Source organism: Elaeis guineensis, chromosome 7 (assembly GCF_000442705.2).
Source record: "Elaeis guineensis isolate ETL-2024a chromosome 7, EG11, whole genome shotgun sequence".
Lineage (NCBI taxonomy): Eukaryota > Viridiplantae > Streptophyta > Magnoliopsida > Arecales > Arecaceae > Elaeis > Elaeis guineensis.
In genome coordinates, this window is record NC_025999.2 from 18,215,071 (window position 1) to 18,232,305 (window position 17,235).

Here is a 17,235-nt window from a genome sequence, read left to right on the forward strand (position 1 = left end):
TGAACCTGGTCGAGTTTGATTCCCAGTTTTAGTGGCTTTCACAAAGATCCCTCCATCCTATAGTCTAACACCATGGTTTGAAATTTAGCACTTTGATAAAGTATCTCAAGGTGCAGATACAATCTCAATTTATCCTGAATTAAATAATTACTGATTTCTGGGAGTTCAGCTACTAATACTGGATGTGATGAACACAGCCATTTTCTTTGCAGCCAACCTCCACAACAAATATATATATATAACCGTGAGAGCTGCATTTAGTGAATTAGTATGTCATCAAAAGCAATGAGCTGTCCTTTATGGTGGCATTTGGTGATCTAAATAGGATCACCATGGTGATCTACGATTATCAGTGATTGGAATCTTGGGGTGATCTGATCCCCAGTGATCAAAGATCATTGCATTTGATAGGCCATAGTTTAGTAATTATAGATTGTTAGGTATTCACGAGTAACCTATTTGATATTTCATAGGAATCCAAGATCAGTGAACATATAATACCAAAACTACCCCTCATATATTCCATAGAAATATATTCATTAATCACATAAAATATATTAATAATATATAATACATTTATTAATATATTAATTATTATTATATTCTATAAAAATATATTTATTCATCTTATAAATTGTTAATCCTATAGGAATAAAATTGGTTATTATAGAATTAATATTTTTATTTATACTTATGATATATTATTTATCAATACTAATATTTATTTTGATTAGAAAAATAAAGCAAATAGAAGTTATATATTAAATAATTTCATTATGTAAATATAAAGTACAATAAGATATTTCTACTCTAATTTAAAATTGTCATTAAATCATAATGTGATAATAATATTATTAATAATACATTATAATGTAATATATATCATAAATATAATATATAATATCAATATAATATAATATTGATATAACATATCAACGGTATTATTGATATGTCCTTTTTTTTATTTGATTGATAGATATTTTTATCCTTAAATTTCAGTCCAAGATCAATGCCCAGGGGTGATCTTGGATTTCCGACCTCAAGGACGGATATTCTATCATTGGGTTGTAGGGTGATTCAAAGAGTGAGGGTGATTTAGAATCACTTCTATGTAGGATCATCATGGTTGATCTCATTATCTCCATCCACATGACCCTTGATCTTGGGTTGATCATCCCATACCAGACGGTCCTATGTTTATATATATGTAGAATCTCAAATTTGAGACTAAATATTCTATTTTTATATTCTAAGATATTACCTTCCAGGTTTATATGATACTAGGGCAAAAATCTAAATATATCTTCACATTTGATTACGATGGTATAAAAAATGACATAAAAAAGATAAGTATTTTTTTTAGATTTACTAATGCTCATTTCTAATGTAAATCTAGACACCTATTTGTCTAATATTACTTTTTTTTTTAGGGATAAGTCATGCTTGCAACTAGTGTGCAGTCTAAGATGTTCCATGGCTCATAAGTATTAAGTATGTACTCAAATCGATGCCAACTCATGATATCAAGTGATGCCTTTTATGGAGCTTATTTGAGCCATAAAATCAATTAAGTTAAATGTGCTAAATAGCAATAACTATTATTGCTTTTTACTAGCAAATAACCTGTGCTATGCAACGGGATTCAATTAATTCATAAAAAAAATTAACAAGAATATAGTGATAAGCAAAAGCTGGAGTTGTATTGAACATTAAGTGCTATGTCAAGATCCAGATGGTATATAAATAAGAATTAGCACTATACTCATTCTTTATTTATTGAATACTCGATCTATATGATCAGCAAATAATTACAGAATTGCATCCCTCTTTCTCTGTTTCAAGGAGCACATAAAGTATGTCAATTTGAACCATAACAATTATTAAATATAGAGGAGTTGGAAGGTATAAAGTTTTTGTAAGACAGAAAAAATTTAGATGAAGCAGAAATTTTTTCTTTGCCATTGGCAGCAGAAGAATTAGGGACTAAAGCGAATTTCTATTAGAAGAAGCAAGTTCTATCTAAAAACTTCTAATCCAAACAATTAAATCCTATAGGTGAGATTCCTTCTCAAAAGTGAATTCCAGCAAGTGATCCCTTCATTTTTCTCATCCCTTCTCAACGAAGCACAGGTAATTCTCTAGATCCCTCTAAAATAAACTACTGCACATGGAAGAAATCCAAGCTAAAGCACCCAAAATGAACAAAATTTGATCTTTATAAACTAAACCTGTAACGTAGATCACAAATTCCACCATCACCAACACCAAACAATCATCCAAAATAAAGCAAACAAACATATAAACAGAACATACCCGTCATTTGCAGCAACACAATCAAGGAACATACCCAACATACAAACAATAGCTATACCTGCTCAACCAAAAATATTTTATATAAGTCAATCAAAAATATTTACCATCAGAACAAGAAAGAAAGAACCGTGAACAAAATTCTCTCAGTAGAAAGAACGAACGAATCAATATCAAGAAACTATGTCTAGTGACATTAAAAGATGAAAGAGGACTCACCATTGCTTGAGATTTCTCTTATAGAAAGAAACATGTGCAAACGGATAGCTGACATCACCAAAATCTTCTTCTAAGAATTATAAATAAAAAAGGATAAATTAATTCGAAGGCCACCTTTACCATATTGTTTTGAAATAACCTCACAACAAAACACTCAATTAAGATTTAATAATATTTAGAAAAAATAAAATGAACAATAACATGTCGAGATAGCTCATCTTCGAAATAGGAAGAAGTGTATACAGCTTCCCGCTATGAAACATGCAGTATCCTTGGAGAGGACTTACTCTAGATCATGATTAATATTCATGTCATTAACCAATAACAAAGTACTCAGTCGTGCATGAGTTTCTTAGTCTGTAATAATTTCAATACTCAACTTAAAGAAGATATATCATAGAATATATATAAACAAAAGTCAAAAGTTATTCTAGTCACTCCATGTGAAACTTGATCAAATAAAGTACCTTGGATGTGTCTAATTCTTCAAAGCATATCTTCCTTTTTTTCGTGTTTTCACTCTCTAAAATCCTCTATAAATTTAAATCATCGACATACATTATGGTAATGAGAAAATATCTAAAATAGCCAATAATAAATATAATCTGAATGTTAAAACCTGGAATTTAAATGAATGTAGTTTTGCATGCTGGTTCCTTTGAATGCCAATGTTTATTTCATGCAGCTCTATACCTTTCCAGATTCAAAATTTAACTCTTCTTCCGAATTAAACCTAATCTGAATGACAAAATCTTAAATCTAAATGAATGTAAATCTTAAAATCAACCAACAAATGTAATCCATAATTTTAAATTTATTTTTCTAATTATCAATTTTTTAAACCAAATATGTATATACATATTTTAATTTCATACAACCAAAATGGCCAACTTTTTTTATGTCGATTTTTGGATATTTGTCAGACCATATATAATAAATTTAAATATTTCTACGTATTTCAATATAGAATCCTAAATTTAATCTTACCCCCCCCCCCAAAAAAAAATCTTTTTCTGATGAATTAAGGTCATCCAATCAATACAATACACTTTATTATTTTTAATTTTTTAATATTTTTTCATCCGCGTATAATAACTGAAGATATTTTACGCGTTTGCACATAAACTCTTAAAATTTATCTAAATAAATTATGTTAAAATACAATACATTGATCTAAAAATGCAATGAGCTATACTGCATCTGATGCTACAATGGGCTCGGTGATGGGAGTCAGATAATTTTTTTTTGGATATCCGATTCAATCCATTAAGCAATATTCTATAGGATATGGGATGAATTTGAAATTTAAGAAAATTAAAATTTATTCGGATTTGGGATTTGTCCCTTGGATATTCGCTATCTGAATCTGGTTATTAGGGGGATGAGAGGATTTGAGCCCTAAATCTTTGGATAATATTTGGCCACTCCTAACCTCCCACTCGATTGAGACTCCCAAGAACGGAAAAAAGAAAGAAAATACCCAACACAAAACCCCAGCCATCGTCTAAGCTTTCCGTTCGGCCGCTCCAAACCTCCCACCCGATTGGGACTTCTAAGGACAGGAAAATAGAGGACAGGGAAAATATAGGAAAAATCAACAAAAACGAAGGAAAGATTGAAAAAAATTTAAGGGTAAGACCTTTCCCCACATATATGATCATTCTTTTTCCTTTTCACTTCTTTTCTTTTCATTTCATTATCTTTTTCAGATATCTGTGGGAAGGGAGAGCACTTGAGAGAGATTAGAGGGGTTTCTTAGGTTCGAATTGGGTTTTTTTTCTCAAGCATATGGGATTTTGTGCGAGTTGTGGCGGTGTGAGTTGGTCCCTTGAGGTTTTGAGAGCTTAATCTTGGTAGAAGCATGATATTTTATAGGGTTTGGGAATTTTTGGTAGAAAGGATTCTTTTATAGCTACAAAATTTTCAATTTATGGGGCTCTCTTTTAATGATAATTGTGCAGGGGGCTGAGAGACCATCGGGAAGTTGTAGCAAGGACAGCGGGGAAGAGATGGGCGTCCGCAAGAGTTCGGGAAGGGTTTGAAGCAAAAAAAGAAAAAAAAAAGAAAAAAGATACTGCTGCTGCTTGGGGCAAAACCCCACCTGATTGAGACTCCTGAGAATGAAAAAAGTAGAGGAAAAACCTAGGAAAACAAAGGAAAAATCAACGAAAACAAAGGAAAGGTGGAAAAATTAAAAGGCAAGACCTTTTCCCGCATAGATTGATCCATTTTTTTTCCTTTTTTCCTTTTTTTCTTTTCATTCCTTTCTCTTTTTCGGAGATCTATGGGAAGGAAAGCACCTGAGGGAGATTGGAGGGGAAGACCGACGTCGGTGATGATGGGGAGGAAGGTGATAGCGAGACTGGTGGGAGGTGGTGGCGAGGAGAGCAGGGAGGAGATCGACGTCTCTCTTTTTTGGAGATCTATGAAAATGAAAGCACTTGAGGTAGATTGGAGGGGGAAGGCCGACGGCAGTGACGATGAGGAGGAAGGCGACGACGGAGACCAGCAGGAGGTGGCAGTGAGGAGAGCGGGGAGGATGTGAGCGTCTGCGAGGGCTCGGGAAGGTTCGAGAGGGCTCGAGGGTTCGAAGAAAAAAAAGAGAAAAAAATACTGTCGAAAAAAGAAAAATTGATCATCGAGAGTTCAGAGCTCGACACGTGGCGCGTTGGGAGAGCTCTGGCTTCCCCTTTAATGTAATTGTATAGATTTTTATTGATTCTATGGTGGAAGGAATTATGTGACAATTCATAAGCTCCGGTGCTTGCCTAAAAGATTTAGTAACCAAACAAGGCAAGGTCCCTTTGATCCTAGTGTCAAATTTTCCATTGTCTTGGTGGTGATGGAACTAGTTGCCTCCATTAGTGGTATTTTAAATTCTCAACATGCAAAATGGCTTCACGGGACTTCCTTAAAACTTGAGACTATCATTCAAATTAGGAAAATGGAGCTTGAAGTATAGCAAATTTGAAGAGAAGACAAGCAGTGGGGGGAGATGCAGCAGTGAGCATTATAGGGAGGACATGACAGTGGGGTGAGGACATAACATTGGCAATGAGTGGCGGTGGCAATGAGTGGTGGAGGGAGCACAGGTTGTCACAACGAGAATCAAGGGAGCAAGTCACAGTGATAGTGGGCAATGACATCTAGTGGTGGTGACAGCAAGCTGTGGAAGAAGCATGTTGGCAAAGTGTTGGAATGCTAGGGAGTCACCTCGGTCATCAAATCCACAAGGGAGATCTAGTTTATGTGGGTGTAGGGCAAGGGAAGCTGTTGGATGGGTGGTGGAACGACCCAAATCTAGCTTAGCTCTAGAACCATAGTGATCAGAGCTTTCGGTTGGGGAAATCTTCATAATTTGAGGGGACAGTAGTGGTTGAAGCCCAAAACTTGGATTTGGACAATGTGAGGTGTTGGGGTTGTGCTTCTTCCTCGATGGTATGTAGGATGGGGAAGTGTGCAGGGTAAGCGAATGGGAGGGGAGGGGGACATGGAATCGGGGTATAGGTGGTGAGCGGGATGTGAGCATGGGCCTTGCAACTCATCCTGTGGCCAATCTGAGCATGGGATGAGCTGCAACAAAATTGGCATTAGCTAGAGATTCAGGCTCCCACAATCGCTATTCAGTTGCAGGCATACAAGTATGCATGCTGGCCTGCCTTGCAGCCAGACTTGCAATGCTGGTCAAATTGCACCCCACCAAACAAACCCTTAGAGCTGATACTACAGTGGCCCACTCTAAGATCAGCCTCGCCTCAATTTGTTGAAATCAGTTCAGGTCTAATCTAAACCTGCTCATTTTACCAAGCCTAAATCCTGCTTATTTAACAAGGATAAACAATAGGTGGTTGGCTGCAAAGATATTGTGGGGGGAGAAAAGGAGAGGTTGGGCATCTCAAAGTTTTGGAGGAAGAAAGGGGTAGAGAAAGTAGTTGAAAGGAGAGGATAGTCTGATTGACAGATTGAGGGAGAATGGAAGGGCCAGTTTTGATATCATAACTTTTTCAAGTTCATATTGCTTGGACCCTGGCATTTTGAAGGGTATCCGCATTATTTGAATTTTTGGTCTTTAGTCCAGGCCTGGTCCCATTCACAGTCCAAGTACTGTGACTTGGTAAAAGCCTGATTTGGAAATGTAATTCTATATATTGCTTGTGATGAAACCTTTCATAGGTCTCACATGAGTGTATTTGCTCTCATTTAAATGAAAATTATGACATGTTCATGCTGTGAGAGGGAAGAATATAGGAAAATTTTCTGTTTCTATTCTTATTTTGGATAAAATAACAATTGGTCCAGGGCAACTTGTTCAAATTGGAGTAATGTGGCACAATTCGATCTAACCTCAAAACCCAACCCCACCCAACTCAATTCGGGCTAAGTTTGGTCCTAGGATTTTTTTTTTTTATAAATAATTGGGTCAAGTTGATTAACTTTTTTTACCTAAATGCTATACAAGTTGGTTAGCTTTAATCTGTCTTGGATCTTGGATGAAGTTGGCAGAGCATTCGACCCCGCGCGCTCCCCCCCCCCCCTCCTCTTTTTTTTTTCATTCTTTGATTTTAGAAAGAAGGTGGGTGGTTGAGGCCGTGACCTGAGGATAACATTTTTAAGATTGGTTGGTCTCTTTTAATACTAGTTTTTCACCTTATTCTTGTAGTATTACTTTTCTATCATGGAATTGAGTCACCAATAATCCTGACGTCTGAGTCAGTTCAGGTTTGGTTCATGGTTTGTCAGGTTGTGTTGGATTTATCAAGATCAATCCTTGTGCAGATACTAGTTGAATAGTTCCAAACTATTTTGTTGTGGGGCAGGTGTGAATTAAGGTTGCATCGAGTATTATTATTGTTTGAACTTAACTGTCTTAACCTGACCCAGCACAACTAGCTGTCACCCTTAAGTTATATACAGATAGAATGATATGTAAGTGTTGCAAAGAATATAGCAATTGGAAGAAATCATAAGATGCTACTCTTCGGTAATTATTGTTAATGGTGAAGGGGCAGCCTAGTGCATGATCCTTCTACCATTGCGGCATATGGGGAGGGTCAGACGAATGCAGCCTTAGCTCTAATGCGGAGGCTATTTCCGTGTTTTGATCTCATGATCTCCAGGTCACAGTGGAGCAACCTTACCGTTGCATTAAGGCTCACTCTCAACAATTACTGTTAATGGTCATAGAATAATTTTGAATTGGTTAACCTGCCTACTCAAATCTGCAGAAATGGTTGAGTCGGAGAAGTTTCCAGGTCTTCTTAGGTTATCAAACTTTCTGATTAATGAACCCTCTACCATTGAATTGACATCATTAATTTCAACCTTGACTTGTGTATGCCTTGGTCACACAAGCCTGTTCAAGCATATATTTGCCCTCATCTGTCCAAAGGCCGGAGCATTTGAGTTAAACAATTGTTCAACTCTTTGTTGGAAATGCCTCAAATATGGATCCGCATGCCATGCCTCCCTAAACTTTTAGAATTAATGATAACAATTCCTTATTATATTAATATAAATATGTAACCCCTGTTGCAGTTTGATGTATTAGGTTATCTCACAGTGCTTACTATTATTTTATTGTTAACGCTCCTGTAGGGCCATAATATCAGACAGCTGTTTAGTTCAGGGTGCCCATGCGCTGATTCTGACAACTTGGTGATCATGTTGTCCATGAAGCAGGCATCAGTCTTCATTCATCAAGACTGCAAGATCTCACCATAGATGTTGTGGAAAGATGAACTGGTCAGATCAAGGAAAGATAGAGTTTCTCACCTTTTCTGTATGTAAGACTGCTCAGCCTATTCAATTGGAGAACATCCATCTGAAATATTTATTTTACTAATGAACAAACAAGTAGGTATGTTCTCTTGACATCTTTTTTGTGTGCTCAGGTTTTATTCTTGTTGTTAACAGCATCCTACTAATTGTTCAATTATAATCCATAACAGTGATACTGGGAGACAGTAACAAGAGCATCTTAGGATAATGATAATGCTGTTACTACTGAGTTAAACTGAAATAACAGTGACTGGATTTGAGACAGTCAAAATTGGGTGGAATTGATATATGGTGGTTTGCCAAAAAAGAAAAATATAGAAACTGGTATGTGTGACTGTCATTATCTTAATTGCGTATACACTCAAAAATTTGTGTTACTGAAACCCTTTATCGATGTATCAAATGATGCTAAAAGAGGTATCTGAAAACAGATCATACCCCTGGAATCCAAACCATTTGTCTTGATATAAACATCTTAAAATGCATAAAAACTGTATTTTAAATACTCCTGGTGCTTCTTAACCTTTAAATGAGATCAAAATATTTTATGCTATTTAAACTGTCCATTTAGGAGAATTTGATGCATAAGCAAGGGCTTGCAAAAAGCACATGATTTTGTGGCTAATGAGGAGTTAAAAATAGTAGACCAAGTCTCATGATTCAGATCTTCATTTTAAATCAATCATATTTGGATTTGACCTTAAATTTGGTTAATATTGTTCAAATTGTTGTTGCTGGTAAAGATGTAATATCTAATTGAAGGTTACTGCTCCATTAAATCACTTGTATAATGCTCCATTAAATCTTGTATGCCTAAAGGTTGCTGCGCACAAGTTTTATGCAGCAGCGGAAACAACACTTGTGATGTTGACTTTATAAATCCAGTTACAAATAACATGATCGGCTGCTAGTAAGTCTGAAGATCCATATTGTAGTGTTTTCTAGTTGTCCTACAGTCTGGGTCCGCTCTAATACTGATTGCAATGAATCATGACCTTATCCAAAAAGGCTACCCAAGAAATGCTATTTAGGTTTTTTTTGCTTATATAAGTACTCAAGATTTTTGGAAAATAAAATTGATATGGACTAAATGCACATATACTACTATTCTTTTAAATCCTTGTAAGGATAAGGGTCCAAATTCAGTGAAATCTAATCAGTCATCCTGGAAACAATCAAGAGTCTAGCCTTTCCTAATTAATCCACCTAGTGGTCCCTGAAATATTGGGGCACTAGATCCACAAGTTACACATTAGAACTCATTCAAGTTTGGTTGGAATAGCACCTATGCTAAATGGTCGATTGTTTCCCTGAACGATGGAAATGTGTAGCTGGAAAATTGCAATAAATGAAAGAGAGCTACTGGACCCTTTTATTAAGGGGGAGTAAATGGGTGTGTTGTTTTTCTGATGATTTTTCATGGAGTTCCTTTGGTTTATAACTGCATACTCTGTACTGAGTCCTGCAGGATGAACTCATATCTTGAATTCCATGTTCTATAATAGCACACATTTTAGGATGAAGAGTTATATACCTGGATGGTTGAGATTATGGAATCATGGGATGGGAGATCTGTGTAAATACTAGGCAAGTTATGTGCTTGGATGCATTTCTTTACAAGGGATGCGCTTTTATATTTTTCTGGGGCCATACCTGTGGAACTTGTAGGATAACATTTTGAACATATGGAATGTCGTTGTAGCAGGACAATGGGCTCAGCCATGTTTCTTCCTTTGACTGTACAAAGATGTATATTTAAAATTTGACATTCATATCCTAAACTTCATTATTCTCTTGTCTCATTTCTATGTTCCATTTTTATATAAGTAGCAGCAATAACGGGAAGAAGAATATTCTTTTCAAAGCCCCGATATATGATATTCTTTTTTATTTTTGATTCTCTCTTTTAATTTGTATCTTGTTACTATTTTGTTGTTTTTCCTCCTATTTTCTAGTCCAAGTTCCTTCACTCTCGAAGCAACACAGGAATAAGAGAAAAAGAAGCAGCCGAAGAAGCTGTTTTCTATGCTGTTAAGACAAGGTAACTTTATTACACTTTGCCATTGCCTCATTAACAAAATGGGCTAAAAAGCAAAGCGGAAAATGCTGTTTCTAGTGCTATTTTTCGTAGACATTTAGGCGCGACTCCTTAGTTTTCAATATAAGATCACTTCTACACGTGCTCTCTTTTTGTCCGATTGACCATGGTAATTGCCTAATAACTAACAAGTCATTTAGACAAGATTACTACCTCCGAATACCAAGTATGACATGCCCTTTTCTTCTTCTTCTTCTTCTTCTTCTACTTGTTTTTTTTTACTCTCTGTTTGTGTGTACATCAGAAATTACATGACCAAATAGGATAGTCAGAGGATGTATCCACCATCAACAGCCTGCATGGTTCCCAAGTGGACCTTAAGCTCTACTGGCTTCTCTCTATGCCTTCTTGACCTTTTTCCCTCTAGTTCTAAGAGATCCATGAGCTCTCCTTTGTAGACTACCTTCTGTATTTGGTCAAGCTGGTCTTCATAATAGAACTCTATATACAGCGCATGTCGATGATTAATCAAGCATTTGATGGATCATCTTGAACAAAAAAAACATTATTACCAGGAACTAACTGCCTCTTCACATTCCTAACTGGTGCAAACAATTATGACTACTATTTTCGATAAATATATTCTTGTATGCTTTTCTTGAAATAGAAAAACAAAAATTGTCACATCTATTTATCAAATTAGGTAAATTATGAAAAAAATGTTTCCTCATGCTGAGAAACCACGTTCATGAATGTTGGTTAAACTAAAACTAGGCTCTTAGAGTTGGCCCACCGTCAAAAGCGAACGGGAAAAAAAAGAAACTTCTGCATTTCATGGTTGGTCCATCCAAACCATCAACTTGTTCATGCCACGTAGGTCTTGGTAAAAATGGTTCTCTTACTAGCTTGACAGGTTGGCAATTTTTTATAGGCTAGTTGCTCTTTGGTCGCACATTTGTCGGTCCGGGTTGTCACTTCAGTAGCCTGGTTATGTGGCATCTCGTGATTGGCTGCATGCACGGGCACGCTAGTGCAAGCAGTTTAGGGGATAATTTCTCCTTTGAGTGGGGGACTTGGCCAATCTCCCACTGCCACGTGAGACGAGCAACGTGGCAGTATAGGCCTAGTTGACGGAGAACTTATTCAGTGCACTTTGTGCACGACGGTCGCTCATTCCTACAGTTTCAACATCTGTACCTTGGATCAAATAATAAAAAGACGGCACATCATATGATCAGATTAAAAAAATCTCAAGGAGTGGAGGAATTATTGGTTATAACAGTTTTAATATCTATATCTTGGATCAAGCAATAAAAGAACGGCATGTGATCATATCAAAAAAATTTCAGAGTTTGGATGCTAAAACTTTAACCGCGGTTAGTTGAAATGGGACGTTTTGAAATTTTGGATTTGGAGTGAGTGAGGCACTTCATTTAGGTGCCCACTAAGTCCTAGTCATTTAAAACGAGGAGTTCCTCCCTTATCACGAATTCCTCTCTTCCATCCTCAAGCATCATTTTGCCCATCATCCGCCCAAGACCCCCACTCATTCAAAACGAGGTATTTGGAGACACTTCCTCCCCGTTTGGTTTTTTTCCGCATGCATGAGCCCTCGTCTCGGTAGAGAATAAGATACAACACAAATTACGAGCTTGCCAGTATTATATGGTAGAAAAGTAAAACAATGGGTAGTTTGATTCGACATTTGACTAATACTTTTTATTCTAGGCTATGGCATTTGTGACACATTACATAAAAAGGGAAAATGGTGATAGAGATTTGATCAGCTATGGACTCTCATAACATCATCAGCCTTCTTTAATTGCTTCGGTTCAAACGACTTAATTAGCGCGCCTAACTGAAAAGCACCCACTGTCATGGATTGGATAAAGGGCAGATGAGGGTAGCTCATATATATCTGCTGTTAAGTCGTACTTGGATGGTGGTGATAGGACGATCTTTTCTAAATATCTGATATGTTTATTAGGAGATAAATAGTGTTATAGACATGATCGCTTTTTTTGTTGCGGAGTATTTAGACAAAGTTCTATGGATCCATGTTGAGAGCACTCTATGCCCTTTTCTAATATTTTATTTTCTGATTTTTTTTATTATATTTATGCTAGATTTACATGATAATCTCATATAGAAAAATAAAAAGAAAAAACTAGCAGTGCCATGAGCTTTGACCCTTTACCATGTCTTGGTATAAACTTAGCATCTGTTTATTACAGCTAGGTTTTTTCACATCTTAAATTGATTAAAGCGTGTGTATCAAAATGACCAAAGAGGCCTTCTAAGAGGGAGATTGGTTCTTTGTTCTTCTCAGAGGAATATGGGTTCCAGAAGGATGCACTTCTATTTTCTATTTAATGGCATCATTTGTTTCCATAAATGGGATGGTGCTATTAGTTTCAACATAACGTCAAATTTTAGTCATACCTTCCGAGAAGAGTGCTTCACAATAGTTTGATTCAAAGTCAATGATAAGCTGAACATAAGCACTGACAGGAGCTCTACACAGACCAACATGCCATAGCAGAAATTGGATTGTAAGATGTCGAGAAGCATTGGGACACAGCAGATATTGGATTGTAAGATGATGTAATTAAGAGCATTTGGACACCGAAGTAGAACTGTCAAAAGCCAGCACAGTACAACTCATGAGACAACAGCTTCTATAATAGAAAGCAGATCCACGAAGAAAAAGCAAATTGGAAACAAAATAGACTATCAAGGATTATAAAATCCCAACAGAGGTCAACCGTATTACAAGTGTCACAAATTTCATAAAATTTCAGTACAAAATTAGAAGTGTTATATTACAGAAGAGAATCAACCACCATAAAATTATAAGTATTATATTTCATATTACAACGTCATATACCAAGTTACATCATCACAATGAAGCAGTCAACAACAACTGCATCAAAATAAAGCATCAAGAATTTCTATAGCCACAACATGGCCATAAAAGTATATTTGTTGTTACATTGGAGGTCTCCAAATGTTAAATGATGACTCCTATACCGAATTACGCGATATAATTTGACAATGTATCTACTTAAAAAATTATAAAGATCTTAATGAGATTGATTAAAGCATGTTATACCTACGACTAATTAAGAAATCCTTGTCGCATGGCTGTGAAAGGAACACTTGGTGTAAATTTTATGGCTCCCATATGCAGAGATATATAAGAGTTTTGAGATTTGCCAATATCATGTTAAATAATTTAAATATACTAAATTTTGATAAACAAATGATACTGTCATTTTCTTCATCTTCTTTTTGTGATAATTTATCTATGAAAGCGCTTGCGATGATAATTGTGATGTGTAATGATATATCTGAGGTAAATAATTTGGTGGATAGAATCACTTGGATATACCTACATACATAATACTATTTTAATTTCATTATGATCCAAAAAGTAAATGGATTAAAAGAACATGTACCTGATTTGACAAATGGAGATTTGGTACGGTATTTGGAGGGGCAGATAGACATGGTATTATTAGGGCATCTAACATGATATTTGGTTGAGTAGTAGATTCTTGGATATATGAAAAAGATCCAATAGCCTTTTTTCCTTTTCCTACACTATCAAAAAATATAGTTTGTTAAGAACAAGCTATTTAAATACTAAAAAATATCTAAGAATTAATTGCTAACAAGTAAGAAGATGCTAAAATAAATTGTTACTTGTTTGGCCTTGGATTGAATTTTTCTTATACTCCTCAAGTTGGCCTTTAAGTTTATTATTTGAAACTCCTTTGTGCTTTGCATATGGGGGACCTAACAATGAAGCATCATCATCCTCATGAGTACCATCATCATCCTCTTTGGTTTCTTTATCCCTTACATAAGAAAATGCATTCAAACTCAATCTATTGAAGAAGCTTCTAAGTTCTTTTTAGCTCATCTCAAGAGAATCTCAAAGAATTCTTCTGATTTCTCATGTCTTTGGCTCATCATTATTAGATTATAAGAATATCTCCTTGGACGATTTTGATTAATAAGTTTTATCTTGGTGGACTGTTGTAATGGTTCATCTTGCTTCAAACTATACACCCGTGCCTTATTTTCTTTGTCCACTATTTCAAGTTATAACTTTCTAGAATTTTATTCACATTCTTTTAGTTAAGCACTTTTAAAGCATGTATGAGCAAGTATTTCCATTATTTCAAACTTCTTACATGTATATATAACTTTCATGATAGATATATTAAATTGCACATACTGAATTTTTGCATCCCTCCCATGCATCATCAGCTCAAACCTAAAAACATTATCATCATATGAAATTTCATGATATGATGTTCATCATATCCCTCAAAAAACTCCTTCTCTAATAGCCTATAAATTTTATGTATATAAACTTTAGATATATGCTTCAAAATTTCACTTTGTTTGATTGCTCAGGCACTTTGAACACAATGAAAATCCTCTTCAGATTAATGTCTATGCAACATTTAACTAACTTTTCAAAAAAAAAAAAGTGAGAGAAATTGATTTGTTAGCTATGCTATTTAAGACATTGTTGGTGCTCTCACTCCTTTCAGATAACTTAATTCTACAATCAAAAATATCTTCATTGAGGACTGTACACTACTTTTGACAAAGCTTATATAGTCTATTAAGCCAATCGTGAATCTGAGCATTATACTCAGAAAGTATTCTAGCCCATGTTTCTTCAAATTCTTCTTCAAATTGACATCATTGCAAATATTTGTTAAACAATTGTTAGAAAGATTTACTCAAATTAAGGTTGCCCAAATGAGATGGTGCATTTTTATGGATATGTCATAAACAAAGGTATAGTGTGTATTTGGAAACAACTTCTCAATTGGGTTTTGCCATTTCTTGATCTTGATCAATAAAAATAGTTTTTGGAGGGTGATTACCCATCAACTCCAAGAATATCTTATACAACCATATGAATGATGCTGTTGTTTCATCTAACAAGAAAAAACAACCAAACATTATGTTTTATCAATGGTGGTTAACCCCCACAAATGGTGTCCAAATTAAGTATTGCTTAGATTGACAACTCGGGTGGAGGGGGTTGAATTAGATTTTTAAAATATTTAAAACTAAGTATACACATAATTTGACTATACGAAACAATGGTAAAGAGAGAGCAATGTAATATAATCAAGATATGTAGATGCAAATGAAAGTAAAGGAGAGAATAGTCAAAGCACAATCAAATATAAATTTTTATAATAATTCGATGGCAAACCCAACATCTACGGCCACTCCCTAATCAACTCTTGAGAATTCTACTATAATCTTTTCTAAATTATAGCTTAATTATTTTTCAAATTCATAAGCAAAATTCAGTTGATTTTCTTAGTGGAAATGAATGAAAACCATTCTTTTAAGACACTCTTAAGCTTACACAATAATATACTCTAATTTAAGGCTTGGATGGATTTTTTCCAAAGTTTCAACCTTCAATTGAAACTTGAGTATAATAAAAAATTAGAATATAATTTTAAGCATAAATAAAAAGCTCCTAAAAAGCAAAACAAAACATCATCAAAGCTTGTGAGAATGTTGTCGAAGAAGCTTTGCAATGAATTCTTTCTTCTTCTGAAAATCACTAATGACTTCAAGATTTCGATGGTTAGAAAGTTAGAGCTTTCTCTTGAATGCACACTTAATATTTCTGATGTTTTTTTTTTTTTTCTTTTTCTATCTTCTTTAATATATTTGGTAAGTATGCAACCCTCTTAGAGTATCCAAAAATAGGTTTCTAGTCGTTAGATACCAAAAACTAGCATTTATAGTCATTCTATATATTTTTGCTGTTAGAATTCGCTACGATTTCGAACGTGTAGTCTAAATTTTTTTTTAAAACTTTATGCAGTGAAAGTAAATACATTAAAATATTTTTAATTTAATTTATGTACCATATTTGATTTGAAAATCATATTTAGGATCTTGACACTAACATTTTACATTGATCTGAAATTTGAAAAGAAAACAATCATCAGTAAAATAAAATTGGAGATCAAATCTCTATACCTTCGAATCTTGCTGATGTCTGGAGTTTCAATCGTAGCTGCGTACGTACTCGGCTTCTGCTGGTATCTACACAGAGATGCCTGATTGGAGCACCGAGATCATCGGTGTATTAGCACCTTAAAGATCTTACTCCTCAGTTTTGGATCTGCATTTTTTCTTCTAGATCTCGAAGAAGATGATCGCTGCGTGAACTCCTTCGTGCAGATCCGACAGGATCTGAATCATATCATCAAGAAGGGAAGAAAAATCTTTCTTTTTCTCTTCTTCTCTCTCTTTTCTCTTTTAGATCTGATCTCTATCAGGTCTTGGTATGGAGATGTTAGGAAAGAAGGAAAGTAGGCGTTGAGATGGTTTTTGGTGTCCTAAAGAAGCCATCCATACCTTCACGCAAAACAACTCACACCCCATAATTTTTTTGTCACACAAAACCTTTTTAATCACATGTCCAACTACTTCCTAATGCCCTAATAGATCAAATCTCATTTGATCTTAGGCATTCAAATCCAAAGGAAGGGATTAGATATGTTGAGATTATGTTGTGCGGCAAGAAAGGAGACTCCCATCTAAAATAGCGCACGCCACCTCTCTTTTCAAAATTTTATCACACAAAATTAAGATCCAAAAACCTTTCTTTTTAGACATTATCATCTTCTTAGTGTGAATTAAATTCAAATAGAATGAGAGAACGAAATAAGAAAAGATGACACATAGAGGAGGGGTGCCCTTTTCTTTCACGCACGCGAACGTGCACCTCTCCTTTTCTCCAAATTTTTGTCACCCAAAAATCAAATCCCATGCCACATCTGAAAGGATTTGATCATATTTTGAATCAAATTCAAATAGAAAATAAATCAAGA

At 35.1% G+C, this 17,235-nt stretch overlaps 1 protein-coding gene across 5 annotated transcripts in view; it reads left to right on the forward strand.

Annotated features, from left to right (window-relative positions):
- LOC105060442 (DNA ligase 1) overlaps positions 1–8,690 on the forward strand; it is a 56,913-nt gene extending 48,223 nt beyond the window's left edge. For 2 of the 5 annotated variants that reach the window (XM_010944142.3, XM_073260676.1), the window contains one exon: positions 8,125–8,400. Coding sequence is in view for 1 of the 5 variants with exons in the window: in XM_073260676.1 (XP_073116777.1) it covers positions 8,125–8,250 (126 nt within the window). In the remaining 4 variants the exon portion in view is untranslated. Of the gene's footprint in view, positions 1–4,490; positions 6,755–8,124; positions 8,401–8,477 lie in introns of those variants that run through there. The other 3 variants (XR_012142608.1, XM_010944143.3, XM_010944144.4) reach the window with 3 other exon arrangements.
- Positions 8,691–17,235: the final 8,545 nt, after the last annotated feature.